At 40.0% G+C, this 27694-nt stretch overlaps 2 protein-coding genes and 1 long non-coding RNA gene across 3 annotated transcripts in view; 1 reads left to right on the top strand and 2 right to left on the bottom strand.

Moving 5' to 3' along the window:
* The window catches only part of LOC125111541 (membrane cofactor protein-like), a 50688-nt gene extending 35486 nt beyond the window's left edge, over window positions 1-15202 (bottom strand). The window contains exons 1-3 of the mRNA XM_047753503.1: window positions 15025-15202; window positions 5194-5379; window positions 4760-4859 (exon numbers count right to left, since the gene is read on the bottom strand). Of these exons, the coding sequence (XP_047609459.1) occupies window positions 4760-4859; window positions 5194-5379; window positions 15025-15148 (410 nt within the window). The 5' untranslated portion in view covers window positions 15149-15202. The remainder of the gene's footprint in view (window positions 1-4759; window positions 4860-5193; window positions 5380-15024) is intronic.
* A 291-nt stretch (window positions 15203-15493) lies between these two features.
* On the top strand, window positions 15494-16388 carry LOC125112213 (uncharacterized). Its single transcript, XR_007131029.1, has 3 exons — window positions 15494-15625; window positions 15870-15999; window positions 16361-16388. It is a non-coding gene; the product is annotated as an uncharacterized LOC125112213 (long non-coding RNA).
* A 3229-nt stretch (window positions 16389-19617) lies between these two features.
* LOC125111252 (complement receptor type 2-like) overlaps window positions 19618-27694 on the bottom strand; it is a 104669-nt gene continuing 96592 nt past the window's right edge. The window contains exons 42-45 of the mRNA XM_047753147.1: window positions 27025-27103; window positions 22583-22687; window positions 20513-20584; window positions 19618-20019 (exon numbers count right to left, since the gene is read on the bottom strand). Coding sequence (XP_047609103.1) covers window positions 20554-20584; window positions 22583-22687; window positions 27025-27103 — 215 coding nt within the window. The 3' untranslated portion in view covers window positions 19618-20019; window positions 20513-20553. The remainder of the gene's footprint in view (window positions 20020-20512; window positions 20585-22582; window positions 22688-27024; window positions 27104-27694) is intronic.

Genomic DNA, 27694 nt, shown 5'->3' with positions numbered 1-27694 from the left:
CTGGGACACATAGGTTGTTTCTTAAAGAGGGTCACTTCTCCAAGGCTGAGAAACATAACTAACCTACCATGTACATAAAAATACAAATAGCAATTTAGAGAAAATGATGCAACTGTGTTTCAAAAAAAGAACAAGACAAAACCTCAGAAAAAGAACTAAGTGACATTGAGATAGGTGATCTACCTGATTATGTAATAATAATCATTTATAATCCTCAACAAAATACTAACAAACTGATTCCAAAAATAGATTAAAAGGATTATACATCATGCTCCCATGAGATATATCCCAGCAATGCAAGCGTTTTTCTATATTTGCAAATCAATGTGATATACCACATAAATAAATTGAAGAATAAAACAATATGATCTTCTTAATAGATGCAGAAAAAGCTTTTGATAAAACGCAACATTCATTTATGATAAAAGCTATTCAAAAAGTGAGTATAAGGGAACCCACTTCAACATAATAAAGGCCATATATTACAAACCCATAGCTAACATCACACTCAACAGAGAAAATCTGAAAGCATTTCCTTTAAGATCAGGAAGAGGGCAAGGATGTCCACTCACACCACTTTTATTCAACATTATTTTGAAAGTCCTAGCTACAGCAATCAGAGAAGGAAAAGAAAAGACATCCAAATTGGAAAAGAAGTAAAATTATCACTGTTTTGCATATGACATGATAGTATACAAAGAAAATCCTAAAGACAGTGTGACAAAACCACTTGAGCTCATCAATGATATGTTGGTACAGTTGCAGGATACAAAACCAATACACAGAAATCTGCTGCATTCCTATACACTAAAAACAAAAGAGCAAAAAGAGAAACTCCCATTTACCATCACATCGAAAATAATAAAACACCTAGAAGTAAACCTACCTAAGGAGGCAATAGACTTGTACTCTGAAAAGTGTATGATGCTAATGAAAGAAATTGAAGCTGAGACAAACAGACGGAAAAATATATCGTGTTCTTGGATTGGAAGAGTCAGTATTGTCAAAATGACTATACTACTGTAATCTAGAATCAATGCAATCTCTATCAAATTACCAGTGGCATTTTTTGCAGAACTAAAACCAAAAAAAAAAAAAAAAATTTAAATTCATATGGAAATAGAAAAAACCCTGAATAGCCATAACCATCTTGAGAAAGAAAAATGGAGCTGGAGGAATCATGTTCCCTGGGTTCATCCTATACTATAAAGCTACAGTAATGAAAACAGTATGGTAGTCACACAAAAACAGAAATATAGATCAATGGAACAGCTCAGAAATAAACCCAAGCACTTAGGGTCAATTAACCTACGACAAAGGAGGTGAGAATAGACAATGGAGAAAAGATAGCCTCTTCAACAAGTGGTCCTTGGAAAACTGGACAGCTACATGTAAAAGAATGAAATTAGAGGAGTTCCCGTCGTGGCGCAGTGGTTAACGAATCCGACTAGGAACCATGAGGTTGCGGGTTCGGTCCCTGCCCTTGCTCAGTGGGTTAATGATCCGGCGTTGCCGTGAGCTGTGGTGTAGGTTGCAGACGCGGCTCGGATCTTGCGTTGCTGTGGCTCTGGCATAGGCCGGTGGCTACAGCTCCGATTGGACCCCTAGCCTGGGAACCTCCATATGCTGCGGGAGCGGCCCAAAAGAAATAGCAAAAAGACAAAAAAAAAAGAATGAAATTAGAACATTCTCTAACGCCATACACAAAAATAAATTCAAAATGTATTAAAGGCCTAAATGTAAGACCAGAAACTATAAAACTCATAGAGGAAAACATAGGCAGAACACTCTTTGCATAAATTGTAGCATTATTCTTTTGGCTCCATCTCCTAGAGTAGTGGAAATAAAAACGAAAATTAAAAACTGTCCCCTAATTAAATTTAAAACTTTTTGCACGGAAAAGGAAACCATAAACAAAATGAAAAGACAACATACAGACTGGGATAAAATATTTGTAAATGATGCTACTGAGAAGGGAATAATTTCCAAAATATACAAACAATTTATATATCTTAATATTAAAAAACAGGAGTTCCCATCATGGCTCAGTGGAAACGAATCTGACTAAGAACCATAAGATTGTGGGTTTTGATCCCTGGCTTTGCTCAGTGGGTTACGGATCCAGCATTGCTGTGAGCTGAGGTATAGGTCACAGACAAGGCTCATACCTGGTGTGGCTGTGGCTGTGGTGTAGGCTGGCAGCTGTAGCTCTGATTCAACCCCTAGCCTGGGAACCTCCATGTGTCGTGGGTGTGGCTTTAAAAAGCAAAATAAAAACCCATGCACCTACAGCCAACTAATCTTTGACAAAGGAGGCAAGAATATACAATGGAGAAAGGACAGCTTGTTCAATAAGTGGTGCTGGGAAAACTGGACAGCCACATGGAAAAGAATGAAATTAGAACACTCCCTAATACCATACATAAAAATAAACTCCAAATGGATTAAAGACCTAGATAGAAGACCAGACACTATAAAACTCTTAGAGGAAAACATAGGCCAAACACTCTCTGACATTAACGACAGCAACATCTTCTCAGATCCACCTCTCAGAGTATTGACAACAAAAACAAAAATAAACAAATGGGACTTACTCAAGCTTCAAAGTTTCTGCACAGCAAAGGAAACCCTAAACAAAATGAAAAGACAGGAGTTCCCGTCGTGGCGCAGTGGTTAACGAATCCGACTAGGAACCATGAGGTTGCGGGTTCGGTCCCTGCCCTTGCTCAGTGGGTTAACGATCCGGCGTTGCCGTGAGCTGTGGTGTAGGTTGCAGACGCAGCTCGGATCCCGAGTTGCTGTGGCTCTGGCGTAGGCCGGTGGCTACAGCTCCGATTCGACCCCTAGCCTGGGAACCTCCATATGCCGTGGGAGCGGCCCAAGAAATAGCAACAACAACAACAACAACAACAACAAAAAAGACAAAAGACAAAAAAAAAAATGAAAAGACAACCCACAGAGTGGGAGAAAATCTTTGCAAGTGAATCAACTGACAAGGGATTAATCTCCAAAATTTATAAACACCTTCTGCAGCTCCATACCAAAAAAACCAAACAACTCCATCAAAAAATGGGCAGAAGATCTAAACAGACAGTTGTCCAAAGAAGACATACAGATGGCCAAAAAACACATGAAAAGATGTTCAGCATAACTCATTATTAGAGAAATGCAAATCAAAACCACTCTGAGGTACCACCTGACACCAGCCAGAATGGCCATCATCCAAAAGTCTACAAACAATAAGTGTTGGAGAGGGTGTGGAGCAAAAGGAACACTAGTACACTGTTGGTGGGATTGTAAATTGGTGCAACCACTGTGGAAAGCAGTATGGAGTTTCCTCAGAAAACTAAACATAGAACCACCATTTGATCCAGCAATCCCACTCCTGGGCATCTATCCAGAGAAAACCATGTCTCTCAAAGACACATGTACTCCGATGTTCATTGTAACACTGTTTGCAATAGCCAAGACATGGAAACAACCTAAATGTCCATCGACAGAAGAGTGGATCAAGAAGAAGTGGTACATATACACAATGGAATATTACTCAGCCATTAAAAGGAACGAAATACCAGCATTTTTAGCAACATGGATGGACCTAGAAATTATCATGCTAAGTGAAGTCAGCCATACAATGAGACACCAACATCAAATGCTTTCACTGGCATGTGGAATCTGTAAAAAGGACAGACGGAACTTCTTTGCAGAACAGATGCTGACTCACAGACATTGAAAAACTTATGGTCTCCAGAGGAGACAGTTTGGGGGTGGGGGGATGTGCCTAGGCTGTGGGATGGAAATCCTGTGAAATTAGATTGTTATGATCATTATACAACTACAGATGTGATAAATTCGAGTAATAAAAAAGCAAAATAAATAAATAACAAAACAAAATCCCAATACAATCAAAAAAATAGGCAGAAGACCTAAACAGACATTTCTTCAAAATAGATACAAGTGACCAACAGGGATATGAAAAGATGCTCAAGATCACTAATTATTAGAGAAATACAAATCAAAACTACAATGAGGCATCACTTCACACCAGTCAGAATAGCCATCATTAAAAAGTATACAAATAATAAATGCTGGAGAGGGTATGGAGAAAAAGGAATCCTCTACAATATTGGTGGTATTTCTGTGAGCCCTCTTTCAAACTCTGAGAGTTGGCCATTTTAAGTAGGGTGTACTTTGCAGTTAAGGATAAATTCCCCGTAATTACTACATTTTTTTTTTGTCTTTTTGCTATTTCTTTGGGCCGCTCCTGCGGCATATGGAGGTTCCCAGGCTAGGGGTCCAATCGGAGCTGTAGCTGCCAGCCTACACTGGAGCCACAGCAACGAGGGATCCGAGCCGCGTCTGCAACCTACACCACAGCTCACGGCAACGCCGGATCGTTAACCCACTGAGCAAGGGCAGGGACCGAACCCGCAACCTCATGGTTCCTAGTCGGATTCGTTAACCACTGCGCCACGAAGGGAACTCCCCATAATTACTACATTTTGATGCTTCCAATAGGCTAATTATCATATGTAGTAAGTACACAATTTTGTGGTTCTTCAGCTTAAAATTCTTTCTATTAGTTACACATTGTTTTTAGTCTCCATAAAAAGCCCAAGAGCTGTTTTGGCTACAAGCACAACTTGTCACCTAGAAAGAAAAATGAAATCAACCTTAAGGGAATGGTTAAGTTGAGAAGCAAAGCAAAAATGGAATTTGTAACATTTACCTTATTTCCTCTTAGGAGCAACTTACTTACCCTTCAATACACGAAATGTGAACTTCTGATTCAAACTTAAAGTTTTTTTGAGGGGCATATATTTCACCATGTTCTATTATTGGTTTCAGACATGATTTTCCTAAAAGAAAATTTTCAAATTCATTTTTAATACTAATTTCAAAACATTTAAATCAAGATCAAAATTTTAGACTACCTTTTACTATTGGAGAAATATTATTTTCTTTAATTATAAGGGGAAACTTAAAATTCACATTTACCCAGAGACTAATCTTAACACAGAAAGATTCCCTAGAGATTTCACAAAACCTTAAAAAAAAAAATGCATTGTTATCTAAAACTCGTTTTGCATTAAAAAATTACCATCAGTTTGTAATGGAAAATGGACTCTAAAATGTGTAAAACTCTCTAGAGAAAGCAAAAGACAACAAACAAAAATGATTTTGTTTCCTTACGAAAACAAGCCTCGTCAATACGGCTCCATGAGCCATTTGCCTCACAGAAAGATCTCCGGGTTTCAAATGGATCTGGAAGGTATCCTGGGCGACACCGATACTCTATTGTGTCCCCAGGATAATAACGTTGTTGAGGGGCACTCGTGAGTACCGCACTCTTCAGTTTCGGTGGATCAGGACAGACAACTGGGAATAAGAGAATAAAAACAGAAAATTAAGTATTTAATCTCTTTCATCAGCCACGTGTTCCTTAGCCATAAGGAGGTAGGACAGAATAAACAGAAAGATTCTTAGCAAGATTATAACTGTCCCATGCTTTTACCCACATGGTAGTAGTTGTGGAGTATCTGCCTTGCTTACTTTAAATACCACTCTATTAGCTTTTGGTTTGTCATTCGACAGTAAATTAAAGGAGATAAAAATCTGTTTTGGTATTTTTTATATATATATGGGTAGGTGTCCTTCCCCACTTTTTTCTAAATTTATTTCAAAACTCAACTCTCCTCTAAGAAGCCTTCTATGTTACATGGCACTCTGCTCAGATTACTCTTCTACAGTTCCAAACACAAGCATGTGTAACATTTGTCTCTTCAGGCTCGGTTTCCTCTCAGAAGGCAAGGTCCTGGAGGTCGGGGGTCATATGCTTTCTTTTTCTACCACACTCTGTATGCACTGGGTTTTCAACAAATGCTATGGTAAGAGGTGATTACTAAATAACCATTTTGATTGCAAAGATCAAAACAGGGAGTTTCCATCATGGTGCAGCAGAAATGAATCTGACTAGGAACCATGGGGTTGAGTGTTCGATCCCTGGCCTCTCTCAGAGGGTTAAGGATCTGGCGTTGCCATGAGCTATGTTATAGGTCCCAGATACAGCTCGGATCTGATGTTGCTGTGGCTGTGGTGTAGGCTGGAAGCTGTAGTTCCAATTGGACCACTAGCCTGGGAACCTCCATATGCTGCGGATGCGGCCCTTAAAAAGAAAAAATAAAGGCCAAAAAAAAAAAAAAAAAGATCAAAACTAGATGTGGAGTAAGTATTTCAAAATATGACTCTGATATATTTCATATTTGTGAACTCAAGAATTTTATAGTGAATAGATGAATTTAAATATCAAAAGTTGGAATTCTCTTGTGGCTCGTGGTAATGGACCTGACTAGTACCCATGAGGATGTAGGTTCAACCCCTGGCCTTGTTCAGTGGATTAAGGATACAGAGTTGTGAGCTGTGGTGTAGGCTGCAGATGTGGCTCAGATCTGGCATTGCTGGGGCTGTGGCATAGGCTGGCAGCTGCAGATCTGATTTGACCCCTAGACTGGGAACTTCCATATGCCAAGGGTGTGGCCCTAAAAAGACAATAAATAAATAAATAAATAAAACAATAAAAAGTTATTATTTTGAACACACACTGAAAAAAATTGCTTTCTTGATATTACTTTTTTTTTACAATTTTATTATTTATTTATTTATTTATTTATTTTGTCTTTTTGCCATTTCTTGGGCCACTCCTGTGGCATATGGAGGTTCCCGGGCTAGGGGTCAAATCGGAGCTGTAGCTGCCAGCCTACACCAGAGCCACAGCAACGCAGGATCCGAGCCGCGTCTGCGACCTACACCACAGCTCACGGCAACGCCGGAACCTTGACCCACTGAGCAAGGACAGGGATCGAACCCGCAACCTCATGGTTCCTAGTCGGATTCGTTAACCACTGTGCCACGACGGGAACTCCGATATTACTTTAAATATAATTTAATTTTCCTTCACTGATCAATAGAGCATACACTTCCATAGACGCTCCCTGAAAGAGCTATTTGGTCTATTTATCTAATATATCCCGACAGAAAAGCTACTATACTGCTATGTTTTTAGAATTTTTATTCTTTTTTTTTTTCTTGTAGGGGCTAGGGGAGTTCCTCCCTACAAGAGTATAATTCCTACATCAGCAATTCCTCTTCTTTTTAATTATCTGTGGGCTTGACAACCTAACAAATCTGCTAGAAAAATTATGTAAAATAATATGATGGAGACACATCAAGTCAAGTCCTAAGGGGCTAAAGAAATGCAGAGGCCTCTTCTATAAGGTTAAAGATTTAGGGAGAAAGAAAGAGACATATTTTGATCACCAAGGAAACTTCTCTCTCTTACTACCTAGATGTGGGTCTTCAGACCGAGACAGTAGTCAAGAAAGAACTCTAAACAAGTGAGATGCTACCCTCTTTTCACATCATATTCTAAATTCTAAACTCTTCTCAATACACTGTATAATATTTCATTTACATCATGTCCTGAAATTGTTTCAACATTTGGCAAATGTCAACATTTCCACCACGCTGATCTTGATACATGAATGCTCCTCAATCAAATGCCCTAAAACAAACAAAAAAGCAAAAACACAAACAAAAAGCCCGAGTTATAAAGCCCATCATGGCTTAGCAGGTTAAGAACCTGACATAGTGTCCGTGACGATGCGGGTTTGATCCCTGGCTTCGCTTAGTGGTTAAGGATCCAGTGCTGTTGCAAGCTGCAATATAGGTCTCAGATGTGGCTCGGATCTGGTGTTGCCGTGGCTGTGGTATAGGCCCGCAGCTGCACCTCCAATTGGACCCCTAGCCTAGGAACTTTCATATGCTGCAGATGAGGCTGTAAAAAGTAAAACAAACAAACAAACAAACAACACACACATATATATATATATATAGAGAGAGAGAGAGAGAGAGTTTAAAAAGATTTGTATAGTTAAATTTTATTAATGACATTAAATATACTAAATACTCTGAGCCATACAGTATTATTTTACAATAGGAAAAATTGGGCTAGAAATGCTATATAATTCCATTCTAGATATAAATGTATAAGATCTTTCTAGAATACCCTGGGAGCACTAAGAAAGAAGTCAAGATAATAGCATGCCTATAATTAAATTACACATGTGGTTTGTTTATGCATTCAATTTCGTAGCTATCTTGAAAACATAAAAAAAGAGAGAGAATTCCTAATATGACTCTCATATACAGTGGTGCTGTGTATGGAGAAAGAAATGTCAATTGGATAGTTTAATCTATTTAACTAACTTGAAGTATTTCTTCTCATTAGCATGCATCATGAAATACATGCTTTCAACCATGTGCAATTGAGCACATTTGCTTTGGCAACCAGTTGGTTACAAGCCTCATACACCAACAATTGAGTCTCAGGTCACACATTTTTATGATCAAATTTCTTCCTTTGCTCAGAACATCACATTTTTTTCCTATGAGGATTTTCAAACTAAACTTCCCCAGCTTCAGAAAAATAAATTCCTGACTAATTTTTGCTAGATATTCCCAAATTATTCATATAATTATTATTAGGCTGCAATGCTATACTTAAATAATAAATGCCATTACATAATATGACAGGCTGAATTCAGAAAATTTCCCAATGTCCCGGATGAGTTTCAGGAAAGTGAAAGGGTGCTCTGCTATGAATCAAGAGAACTGTTCATTTTCTATACACTTGCAAGAATTGTGCAAGCCTTCTCTACCTGCTTGAAAACATTATAAATAACCCTCTGGCACAAGCATGTACCCACAATCCTGCCCAGGTGGTACTTCCAGAAAATCATAGTCTCTGATCAAAATGGAAACCTCAGTGAAACCTGATCATCCTGCCCTTTCTCTCATGGTTGACACAACCTTTTTTTTTAATTTCCATTATAGCTGATTTACATTGCTCTATTTCTCTTTAACAACAAAGTGGCCCCATTGTACATATATACATATTCTTTTTCTCACATTATCCTCCATCTTGTTCCAGGAAAAGTGACTAGGTATAGTTCTCTGTGCTATACATCAGGATCTCATTGCTTACCCACTCTAAGTACAAGAGTTTGCACCTATTACCCCCCAAATCCCAGGCCTTCCCATACCCTTCCCCTCCAATCTGGCAACCACAAGTCTGTTTTCCAGTCCAAGATTTTCTTTTCTGTAGAAAGGTTCATTTGTGCTATTGACACAACCTATTTTTAAACTTTCTTTACTTCTTCAAAACACAGTCTTTCACATCTAACCAAGCAATATTATGTCTCAATTCCCAGTCATTTATAGGCCACTGAAAAGTACTTTCAAAGTCATTAAGTAGCCTCCTTCTAGGTAAACCTAGAAGCCTTCTCCTAACCCTCTCTCCCTCAGTAATTGTTGTTACCCAGTCTACAACATCTGGAGCCATTCTTCACTCTCTCCTCACTCCCTCCTGCCTGGGAAGCTCTCTCCGCTTGTTTTCCAGGTAGTAAACCACCCTGGTTTTCAGCCTGTCCTCTGGCTGCTCTTCTTTCTCTGCCCGACTGGATAATGTGATGTCCCTTGTGGGGTGTTCTAGGAACTCTCCTTATTTCATTCTGCAAATACCCACCCCCATGACACCATTACCACTGATAAGAGCTGCCCCCAAAGCCCTCTCTCCATCCCCAACCTCCAGCTGGGGTGCCGAGTTTATGCATTAAATTGAGTCCCCACTGAGCTCCGCTTGGACTCTCTTACACGGTCTCATCAGGAAGCCAGAGAATGGCCTCTTTTGACTTATCATGCCCAGCAAACAAGATACACGTTTTTCACAGCTGAAGTGTTTGTTCCCTCTATTTCTAGCCTTACTTCTAATCAAGCCATTACCATTTCTTCTCTCAATTGCTACAAGAGTTTCTGCATAGGATAGGTCTCTACTGGTCTTGCCATCTTTCGTTCAATTCATTTACACACTGCCACTGGAGAAACACTGATATGATACCATGCCAAGGCTCCTCCAAGTCAGATACGTTCCAAGGGCTCCCTGAGGCCCTTGTGATAATGTCTAAGGCTAACAGACATGGCTAACAGAGCCTTGAGGTCTGCACACTCTTCTAAGCCGTATCCAACATCACTAGTAGTGCCTATTAAATCACTGAACTTACTGAATAGCACTCTCATCCCCATGCATCATTTTACTTCAGCTTTGCCCAGAGACTTGGCTGTTCCTCCCACCCACTCATCCTGTGGTTTCTTCTCAGATGCCACTTCTTCCTTGAGGCCCTTGACATCTCTCACTCAAAAAAATGGGGTTATATGTCCTCATGATGCCTCAACTTATATCTCACAAGGCATTTTTCATACTGTAAATGTTCATTGTTTATACTCCTTATGATACTGGAACCTTCTTGAGGACCATGCCTCATTCATCACTGCATTTCTAGCTCCTAGGGCCAGAGCTGAGGGAGCACAGCTGTCAATTCTATACATGCTTGGATCGGAATTCAACTTCTCTATACTGTTCAGCCCCCTAGTCCAGAGATAACTGCACACTGTCACTTTATCTTTGCTGTTTTTGTGTCTGTTTTCATATTCCACCCACTCCCCCGCCACTGGTTTAGTTACAGACATTTCCCTTTAGCAGTTTATCATTTCTTTCATATTAAAATAATTATGCTTGGAGTTCCCACGGTGGTGCAGTGGTAATGAACCCGACTAATATCCATGAGGACTCAGGTTTGCTCCCTGGCCTTGCTCTGTGGGTTAAGGATCTGGCATCGCCGTGAGCAGTGGTGTAGACTGCAGACACGGCTTGGATCTGGTGAGGCTACAGCTCCAATTCCACCCCTAGCCTGGGAACTTCCATATGCCATGGGCGCAGCCCTAAAGGGACAGTAAATAAATAAATACTTATGCTCTATTATTTTATTTTAAAGCCATCCTACATTACTTCTATGACCAGAAACAGTATCTTAACATTATTTAAAGAGAACTCCTAAGACTGTGGGGTACATTTTGTCCCTAAAGATGGGCAATGAACAATTACAGAGCTTGTTTCTTAAAACAGTGGTGATACTAATCATTTTAGAAAGAGCAACTTAAGCCCTACTTGTTCCAATCATCATTTTGGTGTTTTTAAACTATCTTTTCCTTCACAATCTTCCTGTGAGTTGGGTACAATTTCTCTTTCTTTAAGATGAATCACCTCAGCCATGGTAAAGTGAAGTAACTTGCCCAAGAACACATTCCCAGTAGGTAGGAGACACAGGGTCAAGCCAGATAACTAGTTCTACTAACACTATTTTCCATCACTGTCTGTCACTGAGAACCCTCCTATGTGTGTCTGCAGCTTAGTCCTCAAGAAATGGTCTCCTAATGAGCTTGGGGAAATTACTAGAGACCGAGTTTACATCTGCATTGCGCTAATCAAAAAAAAGGTCTTGATGTGCCCCCAAAGAACAGGTAAAAATATCATAGTCTGATTTTTATGATGGTAATTATTCTTTCCTGATTCCCCTGTTCTTACACAATTATTCACTCTGTGATCTACTCTATCTTCCTCTTGTTTCCTTTGCCCTACTGCTGCCACACACACCTCAGCAGTCCATGACTGCCCCAAGCCGGTATCACATCTCTGAGCTTTTGCTCACACTGTTCCCTCTGCTCTGAACACCCTTCCTGCTGCTCAGGAAAAACTTCTGTTCAACTATTATCTTCTTTGACTTAATCCACTCAATATCTCTAGGATATACTGTCTACTTCCCAGGGAGAGGTAGTGACCAGTTGCCTTCTGTGTGTAAGCAGATTTCTGCAGGAAAGAACCCTGTTCAGGGAAGAGCCCTCTGCCAGAGACCCCCTTTTTGTCTTGTCACTTTAGCAAAACTATATTTTAACTAACCTCTAGCCCAAGCATATCTTTCAAATCTTTCGATCGCATAATACTTTGCCTAATGTGTTGGTTCTTTCCTTAGATCAAAGAAATAGAAATGACAATTGAGTAATTAAGATAGGACCAGATCTTTCCTCCAGCTTCCCCTTCAGTAATCTCACTGGCAAACTGTGTGAAAGAGTGTCTAAAGAAAGACCACAAGGAGCTGATAAGTCTGCATGCAATGGGATATATCAATGAATATGATCCCCTGTTTCAATGATTAGCTGAGAGTACGTCTCCCTTTTCCCTTTAAAAATTTTTTCTTGGCCAAGCAGAATCTTCAGAGTTGGCTCTGGAATAGGTGTCTGCCTTCTCCCCAGATGGTCTGCCTTTTGAATAAAACAACCTTGTCTTTCCTACCAGCACTTGTCTCTCCAGTACTGACTTTGTGAACAACCAGAAGCCAGACCTGAGTTCAATAGCTCATGGCCTCTCCTCTGTATGGATCTCTCAGCTCATCATTCACATGTTTTCATTTTTAACAGGTAATATAGCTGACTCCATTCATCCATGTGGCCACAATACCTAGTAAAGTCTGTCCCTCAAAGCAGTTACTGAAGAAACTTTGGTTCTCAGTTCCACTGCTATAAAATGAAAAACAATGGTAAAGAATATAGTAGAATGAATCTAATATTGAAAAAAAATCGTAAAGCTTTATGCATTGGAAGATTTGACCACCGAATTTCTTTTGTGGTCTATCTCCCGGTATTATGGTAACAAAGCAACTGACCAGCTGAGGACTGTTCTTGCACTGGAATATGCAGAGTAAAGCACCTAAGAAACTACTGTGGAAGCGCTTATCAATCTTGGCTCCTTTCACTGGCAAGAAAAAAAAATCAGCAAAAGAGAGATTGTGGGTTTTGACCCAAAATACAGACCCATTCTGAAGGAATGAGAGTCCCTTCTCAGACTACCACTGAGATGGCAAGCCGCCCAGGCACAACACTGTCTGTTTACAAATCCTTCTCCTCCGGAGCTGCTTCAGTGAAATGGTTATCTTATCCGTGTGCTTTCCCTGCCCAGCATAGTGAGTTCTCATTTATACCTTATCAAAGTTCCCCCACCTATCCTGATTTTACTTTTCGACCTTAAACTTAACCTCGTTTTTCCTCTTCTTCATTCCTAGTTGTTACCTTCCATGATACGTCCCGTTCAGTTTATCTACTTTTTCCCTCTATATTAGAGTTCATGCTTTCCTTCAACGTCTCTTTAAGCCTCTTCTAAACATGATTATTCTCTAAAAAAAAAAATCCTTTTAATTTATTCTTAGCATTGCTGTACTGTCACCCACACCCCTGCTACATAGAAATAAACTTTTAAAATGATCAGTCACAAGTAAGACTGGAGTATGGTGAGCCCTGAGAAGTCTACAGTCAAGGGGAAGAGACATCCTTTCTGACCCCAGCTGCCCCTGCCTTAGCTTTTCAGGCACCACACAAAGGCCATCCTAAGCATGGCTTTTAAGAGAACTTTCCTCCTGGAAGCAAGATAAGTTTGTCCTGGGCTTCAAGCCCTGGCTGGATGTTACCTTTAATTTTCTGGTACTTGAAAGTTATATAGGCATGTTGACACTGAGGCAAAAAACTTGGGCATTTGGAAGCCAAGATCTCTGCATTCTAGTGAGGAGAAAACAGAAAACAGAGTTTGGGAGGGTGACTACCAGTTAGGGGGGGATTTGAGTTGGAGTTTGTGTGTCTACTGGAAATAGTGGACCAGAGAAGGTGCCTCTGACGGATTAACATCCCAGCTGAGTGTGAAGAATAAAAAGGAGCTAGTTATACAAGAGGCAGGAGGAGAATGTTCTAAGGTCGAGAGAACAGCAAGTGCAGAAGGCAAAGTGGCAGAGTTTGGCCTGTTGGATGAGCAGAAAAGTCATCCCTTCCACCAGTCGTCTGTCAAATGCTGTCAGAGAATCATGCTCCTTTCCTCCTGGGCACTTCTCTTGGGTTATAACATATTCATTACTATTATGTTTTGGCTACTGCCTGCCACTCCCAAGAAATTCTAGCAAATACTTGATTTCCTAATGTGTGCCTGGCACTGGGGATCCAACAGTGGGCAAAACATAGCCCTACACATGTCCATGTCTGTACGCAGACAGAAAAACAGTGAAATAAGGATCATGAAAATAGGAATGGTGTATAACTGCTCACTAGTCCTTCCTCAGGGCCAGCACAGGACCTGGCAAACAGAAGGTGAGTATTTGTTGAATAATACTGCTAAGGAAAAATGTGGCATACAAACTACATGTAACAAAGCCAAAAAATACTTAAGCATGGAAACACATGTGCATATAAATAGAGAAGGATATCTACCAAAGTATTAAAAATGATTGTCCTTCGTGTATGTTTTATGCCATAAGCATGTCTTTAGGGACATATATTTATTTTAAAGTATTCGTTCGATTCAATGAAACTTGAAAAAAACCTTAGTGAACGGGTGAACGGGCCTCAGCTCTAGTTTATGAACTGTATGGGAAAACCAGATGAACATCATTTTAAGTTCATTTTCAGGATACTCATTTTTCGCTAGGTTTGGCTATAAAGCAAACAGTAAGCTTCCTTGTGCCACCAAGGGGCAAGACTAGGCTGACAACTTCCACACGCACTACCAGGGTACGTTAGCGTGGGCTCGCCTAGCCCAGCAGGGCACACATACCCCCAACACAAGGCATCACCCTCCCAGGGAACACAGGGCAAAGCTTCCCACAGGCACAGCACCACCCTAGCAACATCCCCAGTACCTAGGAATTCAAAGACAAGCCTTCCCCGCCAGCCCCGGATTCCTATTCCTGTCCGGACTTGGCTCAGTCCCGGAAACATCCTACAAGATTTGCAAGGGACCCAGCCTAGCCTCAGGTAAACCCTGGCCGCGACCACCACCCTGCACCGCTCAGTGCCCACCACCACGCATACCTTGTTCTTGGTCACTATGTGGTCCCCACCCCATTGGGTCCCTGAACAGCACGGCCTGGGACACTCTAGTCACACCTTCTACCCCAAATTCACCCAAACCCGGGTGGATTCCACTCCGCGCCTCTGCCCCCAGCCGCCAAGCAAGCTCCCCCCAGCTGTTCTGGCCTGCCTGTTTCCCACCCACTCCAGTTCTCCGACGGGAGCACACCCTCTCCAGGCTCCTACCGAAGGCGAATAAGGGTAGCGGGAACACTAAAGCCAGCAAAAGAATCCCCACGCAGCACCAGGAAAAAGGAGGCCTCTCTGGGCGCTCGGGAGGTGCCTTGCGCGGTGCGCAAGCCACCGTCATGTTTGGGGAAATCAGCGGGAAATCTGAGGCCAACCCATGAGACAGCTTTTAGGGTAGGCTTACCAGACGCAACAATCCCCAGAGTCAATGTGGCAAACTCTGTCACGCAGGTGGGCGTGGCCTAGAGTGCAGACGGCGGCGGGAGAGCGTACCTAGCGGAGCCAATGAGAGGGCTGCAAGGCGGAGCCTTAGGCCGGGGGCGGAGCCTTAGCTCCTGGGGCTGCCCTTAGGCCTGGAGAAGCGGGGCGTGGCCCTGGCCCGAGTCTAACTCTCGCGTTTCAGGGGCATCTTCCGTTGTGTCTCCCCCTTGGGCCCTGATTGGCTCTTCCCTCTGCAGCCCTAACGATCACCATGGCCATTTGCCAAAAGTGCCTAGCGGGAACCTGTTTGGGCTAGGTCATCACCGTCCCTTTTCTGGAACGCTAGATTGAAGAATAAAGTACATCGACCTGAAAATAGAAACCTAGGGCGGAGACAGTGAGTCACCATGGGGCAGGCACCCCTCAGGACTTCAGTTTGGACCTGGGGCACTCCAGGGTGCCTGGGTGCTTACTCAGTTGTTGGCATCATTCGGAAATAATTTGTGAGAATAAGTTGAGGTTTCCATAGTTGAGTGCCTGCTACTGAAGCTTCTCATGACTTGGTAGATTTCAAAATTACAAAATATTTGACCATTGTTTTCCCAGATGTTGATGTCAGTTAATCTCCCCTCTTTTCCTAGGAGAGAACCTCAGGAAAGGTAAATCGTTAAACACCACCAAGCCATTAACATGGGGTCTCAGCTCTATGGGGCCCTTGCCCTTGAACAACTAAATGTTTTATTGAAGATGAAGTATACCTGCATGAAAAAGGTAAGGGACAGGGGTTCATTAAGTGCCAAATTCGTGGAAGCAATAAATGTCCTTACAGGTAGAATGGGTAGGAATTGGTGAGGTGCAGTGGATAAGGGGGAGAATTTTCTGTTGAAACAATCTTGCAAACAATGTTGAAAAATTAGCAATGAGCAAGATTTATTTGTAGAATTTAAGTTTACGTGTACGGCTAGTAAAAGAAATATGAAAGTAAAATGATTGGCATTAAAGAGCAAATAAAGGAGTAGACATTTTCTTCCTATTAGTTGGCAAAGAATAAAAGGCCCAATTAATTCGTGTAAACACATTGGGACCAGCACCCTCGAACTTTTAGCTGTTTTTTTTTTTTTTTTCCTAACAGCAGCATTTGGAAGTTCCTGGGCTAGAGGTTGAAATGGAGCTGCAGCTGCAGTCTTTGCCACAGCTACAGCGAAGATGGATCCTTAATCCACTGAACCCGACCAGGGATGGAAACCACATCCTCACAGAGACAACCTTGGGTCTTTAAATCACAGACCCACAAGGGGAACTCCAAATTTTAGTATTTCATATAATTTTTCTGCATGTCAAAAGTTTTGAAATAGACATCTTTTATTTTTATTTTATTTTTTTTGATTCTTTAAATTTGTTTGCTGCTATTCAAAATAAAGAGCTGGTTCCATAGTATCCTTCAAAGGTGAACAGTGAATTTTTTTAATGATTTTTATTTTTTCCATTACAGCTGGTTTTCAGTGTTCTGTCAACTTTCTACTGTACAGCAAAGTCACCCAGTCACACATACATATATATACATCTTTTTTTTCACATTATCCTCCATCATGCTTCATCATAAGTAACTAAATATAGTTCCCGGTGCTATGCAACAGGATCTCATTGCTTATCCATTCCAAAGGCATAGACATGACTTTTTTGTTTGTTTTGTTTTTTGTCTTTTTGCTATTTCTTTGGGCCGCTTCCGCGGTATACGGAGGTTCCCAGGCCAGGGGTCGAATCGGAGCTGAACCCCTGGCCTACGCCAGAGCCACAGCAACGCGGGATCCGAGCCGAATCTGCAATCTACACCACAGCTCACGGCAACAACAGATCATTAACCCACTGAGCAAGGGCAGGGACCGAACCCGCAACCTCATGGTTCCTAGTCAAATTTGTTAACCACTGCACCACGATGGGAACTCCCAGACATGACTTTTAAACCACCAGTTTCATTTAGAGTTTATCCCAGAGAAATGATCAGAGCTGTGAACAACGATGTATAGCTTTGGGGGAAAAGTTAAATCCACATGTCTAGCAAAAGTATTAAAAATTTTATTGTAGGTAGTTTATGAGATGGAATTCTGTGTAGCAAGCAATGAAAAAATATCAATATAAGAAACTATGATACATTCCTAAGTGGAAAAGCAGACTCCAAATCATTGTATACTGTTTGTCATTCCTTTTGTTAAAACAAAAGTAGTGTACTGATACAATTAAAAAAATATATTAGGCGTAAATATACCAAAGTTAGCCAATAGTTGATAGGATTATGGATATTTCATTTTCGTTGTGCTTTTCAGCTTTCTATATGGACACTGTTACATTTGGAATAAGGTAAAGAAAAAATTTATTTCCATTCAACCTATATTTCAACAGCTATTTTGTTCATTGAATGATAGGAATAAAACCTGTATCACATACAGTTGAGGTATGAGAGGATGGTGAGGAAATGGAAATTCTTCCTATAAAACTCAAATACATCAACTGGAATCACCAAATTTTACATATATTTAAACAATATCTGTGCTAAAGCTATTCTGTGATAAAGAAGCCATGGAATTTCCTCTTCCTCCCAGACCAACATAATTTTTTGAATTCTTGGCAGAGCATATAAAACACAAAATTTGGAAATAATGTATAAATACCTTACTATCTTGGATTATAAAATCCATAATTCTATAATTAAGGAGGCAGTGAAAGGAACTACAATGCATGGGACTTATCATTTCTGATCGTTCTTATGATTGTGAATGAAAAATGTTCTTTGGCTCAATATTGGCATTTATTTGTGAAAACAGAGAACCTAGTTTTTACTCTCTGCAACTACCTGACATAATGCTGTATCAACTATATCATAAAATGGTGAAAAAAACTTTCTCATCTACTTTTAGGCTTAAAAGTAAGTTTTTTTTTTTTTCATGAGAATTATGGCTAGAATTCACTAGATTAGATTCAAATATTGGGGTTTTACTGAAACTTTCCTATAGTCAGGGAAATTTCTACACCTGGGTTCATCAAATCATTCTAAATATAATTGAAGACTTTCACATAGATTTCTTTAACTTATTTTGATTGAGTCCAACTGAGGCTCTATTTGAAAGATCCTGAGCCTTGTTCCTTATTTTTTCTGGACAAGCTCCATGGGGCAGGGATAGAGTTTTCTTGCTATATCTCCAGGGCTGAGACATTTCTAGACCTATACCAGGTGCATAATCAATACCTGTTAATACTGAATGAAATAAATGGGTGTTGCTGTCAATGCAGTTAACATGTCTACCAATCCTCCCCCAGCATGGATTTACCAAATGCTGGAAGAGTTCTGAGAGATTTTGATTTTAACAACTCTAGGCAGTAGGAAGAAAGCAGGATGATTTGTCCCTGGAAGGAATGAACTACAACTGTCTTCACAGAAAACTTTTCTTTTTTTTTTTGGTCTTTTTAGGGCCGCACCCATGACACGTGGAAGATCCCAGGCTAGGGGTCGAATTGAAGCTGCAGCTGCCAGCCTATACCACAGCCACAGCAATACTGGATCGGAGCAGTGTCTGCAACCTACACCACAGCACATGGCAATGCTGGATCCCCGACCCACTGAGCAAGGCCTGGGATTGAACCTGCGTCCTCATGGATACTAGTCAGGTTTGTTACCACTGCACCATCATGGGAACTCCCAGAAATTTTCACTAAATCAGGCATGGCAAGCTGACCAATGAAGTGGAGCTACTGTCTGTGTCTTTACCTTGGGATCATCTTAGTGACTGAGTTCAAGGGGAGAGTATTGACTGTGAGCTTCCTAAGGTCCTGAAAGGAAAAAGAACTCAAGAGTCAAGGCTCTGAGTAAACGAGGGGCTTAAATACTGGTGTCCTCCAACTCCCCTTAAAGATTTTGTCAAATTACCAGTGAGAAGATTTGACAGTAGGATGGAGGGAGGTGACCAGGATGTCATTAAACAGAGGTTAATTGTGTTAAATAAAAATAGTGTTTGATAACTCTTTTACCTCCTAAATTGTATATTTACACTTTGCTTTTCAGAGGTGGGGTAACAGCATGCAGGGGCCTGTGAGTGCTCTCATCAGAGGCTTTCCCCTGTCAGGGTGTTTTACAGGTTAGGTATGTGAAGACCTGAAAGATAATGGCTAAACAGAGGATAGTTAAGCCATGTTTTTGCTCTTGGTCCTGGGAGTTCTGCCACCTCTACTTGCACCTGGTGGGCACCTGCCAGCCAATTGGCCTTCTTACGTAACTATTAACTCAAGAGCATTCCTGTGATACCACAGCCAACACAGGGATTCTGAACGCAGTCAAGTATAGGAAAGAGGGCATTTCTCAGAAGGATTACATATTTATTTGTTTTCTCTTGATTTTTGAAAGCTTTAAGTAGTAAATATATTACAAGTAGATTTGCCAAGATAAAATCTTTTATTCTTTTCTTATTATAATGCTGGAGATATAAAATTACATTTAAACATTATAGACTTAACTTACATGTTATATTCATACAATTGCACAAAAAGGCAAGTGAACCAAAACAAAATTACAGTGTTAGCACTGGTAGTAGCATTGCAGATCCATTGGTCCAGCCCCTGGTCTTTAGATGAAATATGTAAGGCCAGTGGGGAACAGAATTGCTCAATCATACAACTTAAGCAAGGCAATATAGTATTTTGGCCATAGTCAGTAATGTATAGAAAAAAAATATTGCTTGCCATTCCAGTTCTGTAAGGATTAAGCCATTATTCACCGCAGTTGCTCATGGACAGTACACCCTGAGGGAAATTCAGGATGGAGAAAAGTTAGAAGTATATTCTGTGCTTTGGATATACAAGCCCCTTGCTGGTTAAGACACATATCTAAGGAAAAATATCAATGACCCCAGATCCTTGCATCTTCCTTACATAGAAAATCAATACAATCATTAACTTGAGACGTCTGTTCTCTGGGATTAGCAGTAATCTTTTGACAGTCAACTATACGTTTGTTTGTTTTTTCCCAACAAAAAATTTATGCATATCCCTACTCCTCCTTTATCTCTTTAGAGCAGTTCCTCTGAGCTGAGACACTATTTCCTGGGTGATGGTCCTCAGTAAGGTCCCAGGATAAAGCTTCACTCACAACTTTTACCTTGTGAGTTTTTCTTTCAGTGGAGAGCATGTACATTTTACATAGTTAATATGCTGTTACATCTTTAATATATACTTAGTCTATACATAATTTATACATATGTATTTCCCATAGATAAATGATGTTTAAGAAACTCACAGATTTCTTGCAATTAACAAGTGACACATAGCAGATATTTTTTATTCACGTTCTCCATCGATATACTCCATTCTGGAGGGGAAAAAAAGAATTCAGATTTTTTTCTTGTGACGGAAGATTTTATTCTAAGAAAGGTTGGGAGTTCCTGTCGTGGAGCAGAGGTTAACAAATCCGACTAGGAACCATGAGGTTGCGGGTTTGATCCCTGGCCTCACTCAGTGGGTTAAGGATCTGGCGTTACCGTGAGCTGTGGTGTAGGTCACAGACGTGGCTCGGATCCCGCGTTGCTGTGGCTGTGGCGTAGGCCGGCAGCTACAGCTCCGATTCGACCCCTAGCCTGGGAACTTCCATATGCTGTGGGAGTGGCCCTAGAAAAGGCAAAAAGACAATAAATAAATAAATAAATAAGAAGAAAGGTTGATTCCCCGGTGATTAATTTCTAGTTCTTTAAATTTTACTTCCTCCAAAACTCAACAAATAATGGATATAGCTAAAGTTTTAACTAAGTAAATCCATTGATTTTACTGAAATCCATTTTCATATATTCGTGGGCTAGCTGTCTTACTTTTTTGTTGACCTAGGTATATATCCTTTCCTGGTGTTTTGAGAGGGAAGGGGAGGTTTGTCTTTGAAATTTTGTCTCAGATAAGCTATTTACCCTTTGCCTGTGGTATAAATTGCATTTTTTTTTCATTTATCAGTTGACTTGGCTTACTCTGTTTTTTTTTTCTATCCTATGTGATTTTAAATTGAAATTCAAGTTGCTGTCCAGTTCAGTCTTTATATTTATCAAAGTAAATGTGAAGAATATACTTTAAAACCCAGAATGAGACAGAAGTTAGCAGTAGCCTTATACAAATCTATTGTTAAACAATCCAAAAAGATTCCTATATTTTCTAGAGATCATTAGAGTGGCTGATAATCATGATGCAGGCATTATGAATAAATCACAAGTTCAAAGGAAGTGTTTATTGCCTTCTGTGGTGGTTGCCATGTTGGGCATAAGAAAGTATGGCATACATTGATAAGAAAGAGATGAATAATAACTTGATTTTTCTCCGTTGCTTTGGTCAAAGGGAAAGCGTTCTCAGAAATGAGCAACTAAATAAAAAGAGCATTGTTCTGGAAAACATACAGATCACCTGTAATGCTCAAAATGATTCCTTGAGTCTCTTTTTCAGAAGGAAGGTTTTGTCAGAGGAAATTAAACAGGAGCTGGGAGTTTGGAGGAGAATCAGCTTCAGGTAGCACATCTTCCTTCCCTACTCAGAGTCAAGACTGAAGGAAGGTATTGTTTAGCCCATGATAGAAGAATGCTCCCTTGGCCATGCTGAGGTCTCTCCTCCTTCTTAAGGCCAGGAACACTGTCCTTGAACCAATGAACACCCTGACAAAGCCCACCAGCTCACTTCATCCCAGATCGCTCATCATTATTCTCCTTCCACTTCACCAGGCTTCCCAACATCATGTGTTACTGCCTCACTGAATATTCTCATGTCCTTTACCATAGGGCTTTGTCTTTGGAGATGGCTGTATTGCCCTCTCTGCCCCCGCACCTGCGCTGAATGTACAGGTCTTAAGCTTTATACAGCATCTAACTCACTCCTTGTCTACCATATGTTGCCACGAATGATTCACCTTACTCCTGTGAAATACTGTGGCCAAAATTCCAATTATGAATGGGAATTTTGAGACAAATTCATTAAGGAATTCCTACCCGCTTTAATAAAGGTGGTCAATAGTCGACGTGCACAAATGCTTGGGTTGCACAAGAAAAAGAAAAGCTTACTATTCTCAAAGGTTCATAGCACAAATGCAAAAAAAATATAGAAATGCTTTGAAACGAAGATGCTTGAGCTGAACACTGACAGCCATCACCCCAAATCACTGGAAACAGCAACAGTCCAAGAAAACCATGACAACAAAGGTGTTTTCAGCTCCCTAAGTACTTTCCAACTTCTTTTGCTATTAATGATTCCAAACTAGTGCAATATCATATTCAAATCCTACTTTCACTTTCGATATTTGAGTTGTTGAAAACATTTTGAATTCAGTATGTGTATTAGGTACCTGATATTTTCCTCATTCATTTGCAGAGTTTGAGGATGAACATCATTGCCTTCTTGGGGATGTAAGTGGATAATCACTTCTTTTGATTTTTTATCTGTATTATTGCTAATTGGAAATGGAAAAAATAGGAAAATATTTTAAATACAGAACTTTCAGTTTTGACAGAACTTAGTAGCTTTAATTTGGAAACTTAGGGCATACTTGGCCTCAAACTTCTTAAATATTTGAAGATTTATAAAATGAAAAATATGACCAAATTCCACATTTCAAGACTAAGTAAAAATTTGCATTAGGAAATAATAATCAAACCATCCTATACATTGCGTCAGAAGATGCTAAATTGCCTGTTAGACAAGTGTCCATGGCGTAAAACAGCACATTTCACTATTCAAAAAGTAATTTTGATTGATAAATATTGTTCACCACAGCATTGTGACATTTAGGCTTTACAATGTGAATTACTTGCACTTCAGGCTTACACAGGGCTTCCTTCTTCCCTGTAGTGAAGAAGTTTGTTTCCTGTACCATTAATATCCACAGTTAGGAGACTGGCAGTTTATGAAGGTATATGAAAACTGACAGTAAACAGAAGTATTTAATCACTTTTACGTAAATATCAGTAATAATCATGTGCACATAACAACAGTTGACTTTTCTGAATTTTGTCATAAGCGTGACACTGTGTTAAGTGAGAGAATGTTATTTTCCCCATCTTACAGGAAAGTAACATTTAGACAGGATAAGTATCTTGCTGAGGGTCTCATAGCTAATGAGTGAGTATGAACATAAGTCTTACTAATCGCAAAGCCCAGGGTCTTACCTGGTATGCGCCTTTGCCTCTTTGTGGGTTATTTAATAAGCCCTTCATTTTACATGAGTGAAATGATGAATCAGAAATACCAGTGCTTTTCTATTTCAAGTCTAGGTTGGTATTAGGGATTTAAAGGTGGGAGCACAGAAGAGTTCACTCACTCCACCCCTTCCTGGTCCTCCTTCATTCCCCAGTTACCCTTTACCCCCTCAGGGAAGTTAGAATAAGGGCACACTTGAGACAAAGAGGAGATTGTCAGGAGCAAAGTTTCCAGATGAGGAAGGGCAAGTTGAGATTCATGCATGAGGAAGCATGGAGGGCTGGACAGCCACATGGTGTGGGTTTCCAGAGAGCAGTGATTTGGTGATTAGGTGAGTATTGGCTTGAAAGCATCTTGGATGATGAGTGGTGCATGGGCTGTGAGAGGATACAACCTTAGTGAATGTATGTTCAAAGAATGGCAGTGCAGGTGGTTGATGGTGCTTCATATGAACATAGGGTAATTCAGGGAGCCTTTACAGAGAGTGGCCTTAAAAGTTTTGAACTTCGTGTTTCATACTGAGGCTTTATCTGACTGTGAACAAGGAGGTTGTTTTGTATAGAAGTGGGAGAGGAGGAGTTCCCATTGTGGCTCAGTGGTTAATGAACCCAACTAGTATCCATGAGGATTCGGGTTCTATCCCTGGCCTTCCTCAGTGGGTTAAAGATCTGGTGTTGCCATGAGCTGTGGTGTAGGTTGCAGACACAGCTCGGATCCTGCTTTGCTGTGGCTGTGGTATAGGCTGGCAGCTACAGCTCCAATTCAACCCCTAGCCTGGGAATGTCCATATGCCTCTCGGCCCTAAAACAGACAAAAGACAAACAAACAAACAACAAAAAAAAAAGAAAAGAAAAGAAAGAAAAGAAATGGGAGTGGACTCAAGGCAGAAAAAAGAGGCAAGGATTAATGGGCTCTGAATAGAGCAGTCTAACAATTTTATTCCTCAGTGATCAGTACATGACTTATCTTGCTTATCACAAGTTATTGATGTAATAAATATGGGATAAGGTACCAAGTATGCAGATAAGAGCTTTTTTTTTTTTTTAACTAGTGAAACGTCAAGCCAGTGAGGTTAAATCACAGAAAAACCTTATGTGAATAAGTAGGAAAATTGTCACTAAACTTTAATAAGACAGAGGCTTTTACAGAAATATTATAATTCTCTTAGAGACTAATAACTTAGAGTGAAAAAGGAGAGTTTGCATACTACTCTCTACAAGGATACTGGCTTATTAAACCAGAGTTGCTGAAACAATCCTAATAAAATAGAGGGGAAAAGAAGGATATCTGAAGGAAAACCAGGAAACATTCCAGCCTTGTATTAAACACCATTTTGGATACTGAATTTCAGTGATACAGAATAAGATTGAGAATGGGCAAAAAAGATTATCAGTAAATAAGTAAAATGGTTCATGGTTTTGAGTCAGATAACTGGGATGAAAGCCTTAAACTCTTAACAGCTTTCCACTGCTATGCTTTGAAGCAAGTCACTGAATTTCTCTGCACTTGGGTGCCTTCTCTGCTTTGGGGAAAGACCATTATTTGGGTCTATCTACCTTACAGAGTTGCTTTGAGGGCCAAAGAAGACCATAAATGGTAAAGCATTTTGTAAATAGGTTATCTATTGCTATTATTATTATCAACTTTGATTACTATACAAATAGAGATTAAAAATCATTAAATAAAAATTATTTTGAGTCCTATAGGAGGTCCCTGCCCACAAGGAGCTCATTGTCTGGGGAGAGGCATCGTGAGGAGTCTCGTGGAGACCAGGAAGACACAGAGGATTTAACCAAATGGGAGAGCCCAGTGCAGGGAGAGGCAGGCAATGAATAGATTATTTGCAAGTTCTGCTATGATATTCTTTGTCTTTTAATTAATAATTTTTATAGTTGGTTTACAGTATTCTGTCAATTTCTACTGTACAGCAAAGTTACCCAGTCATATATACATGTACATTCTTTTTCTCACATTATCGTCCATCCTATTCCATCACAAGTGACTAAACATAGTTCCTTGTGCTAATACAGCAGGATCTCATTGCTTATCCACTCCAAATGCAATATTAATACTTTTCATCCCACTTTAAAAAAAAAGTATATTATTGGCATCCTCTGTGAAATATCAAAACTTCAATTTCTGTAAAGCTTCTTTAGGAAACTGCCTTTGCTGAGAAGGTTTGCTTTAGAAAACTATTCATTGGAAGTTAAAAACTCTTTCTCATAGGTATAGAGTTTGCTCCTCAGGCTTAGTGCAATGATCTCATTAACTCTAACTTCACTGACTTTGTTATAACTAAATCAACTAGCACAAAAGCTGTGACATTGTCTTCCCAGTCAAAAACATTTCTTTATTTAGGTCTTAATCTGCAAGGTTTGGGCAAGTTTTTTTAAAAAATAGATTGTGTTTATAAAAGATTGTTATTTTTTAAAATATCCATGCAAAACTTCAGTTCTTCCACACTGACAGCCCATGGTATGTGTCCCATTGGACACACTCTCTAACTTCTAATGCCTTGTATAGAGGTTGGAGTCTGAAATGTTGACACAAAACTGTGCTCTCACTAACACCCTTGTAAAAATTCCTTCTATTTTCTCTTTTGCAAAATTTGAGTCCTTTATAAATTCTAAGCTTAGAAAAAGTGTTTTTAGTATTGTGTATATTTCTTTATAAAAGGTAACAGACCCCATAGAATCATTTGACCCCCATGACAGCCAACCAAGACTTAATTGCAGTTTTGACTTTCTACAGAAATGTAATCTTAATCAATCAGTCTGGAATTTTCTGGTCAGCATCAGTGAGGCCCTCTCCATCTCCCAGAGGAAGATGAGGTAATTGGCTTCATATTCATAAATCCTTGCTGTCCACCTGCCCCTACCCAAAGAAGATGTCCTGGTTTTAAAATAATCTTATTTTCCCTAATATTTCCCTTGCCCCACCCTTCTTCCAATAAAAGCCTTCCATTTGTACAACTCCTCTGTGCATCTGTCTAAGTGTCTTTCTACCCAACTCATGAATCCTTTAAGAAAGCCAATTAGATCTTCAGATTTACCAAGCTGAATTTTGTTTTTAACAGGGTAACTACTTCTTTATTCATAATGTGTATCATCAGCCTTCTTTATAAGAATTACCATGTCTGTTGATGGAGTTCTTTTTTTTTAAAGAAGTTTTCTATGTAAAAAATTAATACTCAGAAACCTCAATTAAATAGTTGAGAGACCAGAAGTGGGAGCTCTCCTGCCTTGGAAAGACAGCCAAGTCCACATGGAGGAAGAAAGACCTGTCTTCTTTCCTGGCAAAGATTCAGCCAAGGAAAAACCATAGACTCTTTGTTTAGGGTAGCTCTCCCAACTTCCTGTTTCTCCCTATGAAAGCACATGCCTCCGTTCCATTGCCTCCTGGGATTTGCATGAGGCTTCCCATGGTTGCAGACCTCGAGCTGCAATTCTCTGTTGATTCCAAACAAACTTATTTTTGCTGGAGAAATAACTGGCAACTGGTTTTAGGTTAACATCTTTTACTTCTCTTTGGTTTCCAAGAAGAGGCAAATATAGTTATAAACATTTTCTAGGAGAATACAGCTGTCCTTACCTTTTTTTGCGCTTTAGAATTATCCAACAGGAAAGAATGATGGGTAAGATAAGAAGGATCATACCAGAGAAGAACATGCCTAGGCAGCAAAACAAGATAATTGAATGCATGGAAAATATAACCTATAGGTTAATTGAATGCATGGAAAATATAACCTATAGGTTTCAAACTCTACCTTAATATCTAGTCCCATTAGAAGTTGCCAAGGAGTTTTTTGTTTTGTTTTGTTTTTATGTTTTTTTTTTTTTTTAACTGTAACTATAAATTCTGCTATAAAAAAACATCCCCCACAGGCTTACTGTTTGATCTAGCACATTAGTCTTATTACCACTAGGGGTCATAATAAGCAGTGAGAGAGTAGTTTGTAACCTTTGTCCAATGACAGCTTTTCAACAAGCACTGGAGTTCCTGGGCTCAGCTCTCCATGGCCCTGTACATGCCTCAAATGTGAGGCACAAGGCATGAGCTATTCTATGCAGCAGATTCTATTCTCTTTGACACTCTGTCACACAGCCATTCCTCTCATGTAGTCAGATCACAGGAACGGTCTTAGAAAATTGGTCTTTGTGGCTTTAACTTGTGCAGATGGGCACAACTACCATCCTGAAGACTATTTCCAGGTTATTAACCAAAGAGGAAGTTACCTTCTCCAAGTACATTGAAACAGGAG

Source organism: Phacochoerus africanus, chromosome 11, assembly GCF_016906955.1.
Source record: "Phacochoerus africanus isolate WHEZ1 chromosome 11, ROS_Pafr_v1, whole genome shotgun sequence".
NCBI classification, from domain to species: domain Eukaryota; kingdom Metazoa; phylum Chordata; class Mammalia; order Artiodactyla; family Suidae; genus Phacochoerus; species Phacochoerus africanus.
This window is presented reverse-complemented; position numbering and strand designations above follow the sequence as displayed.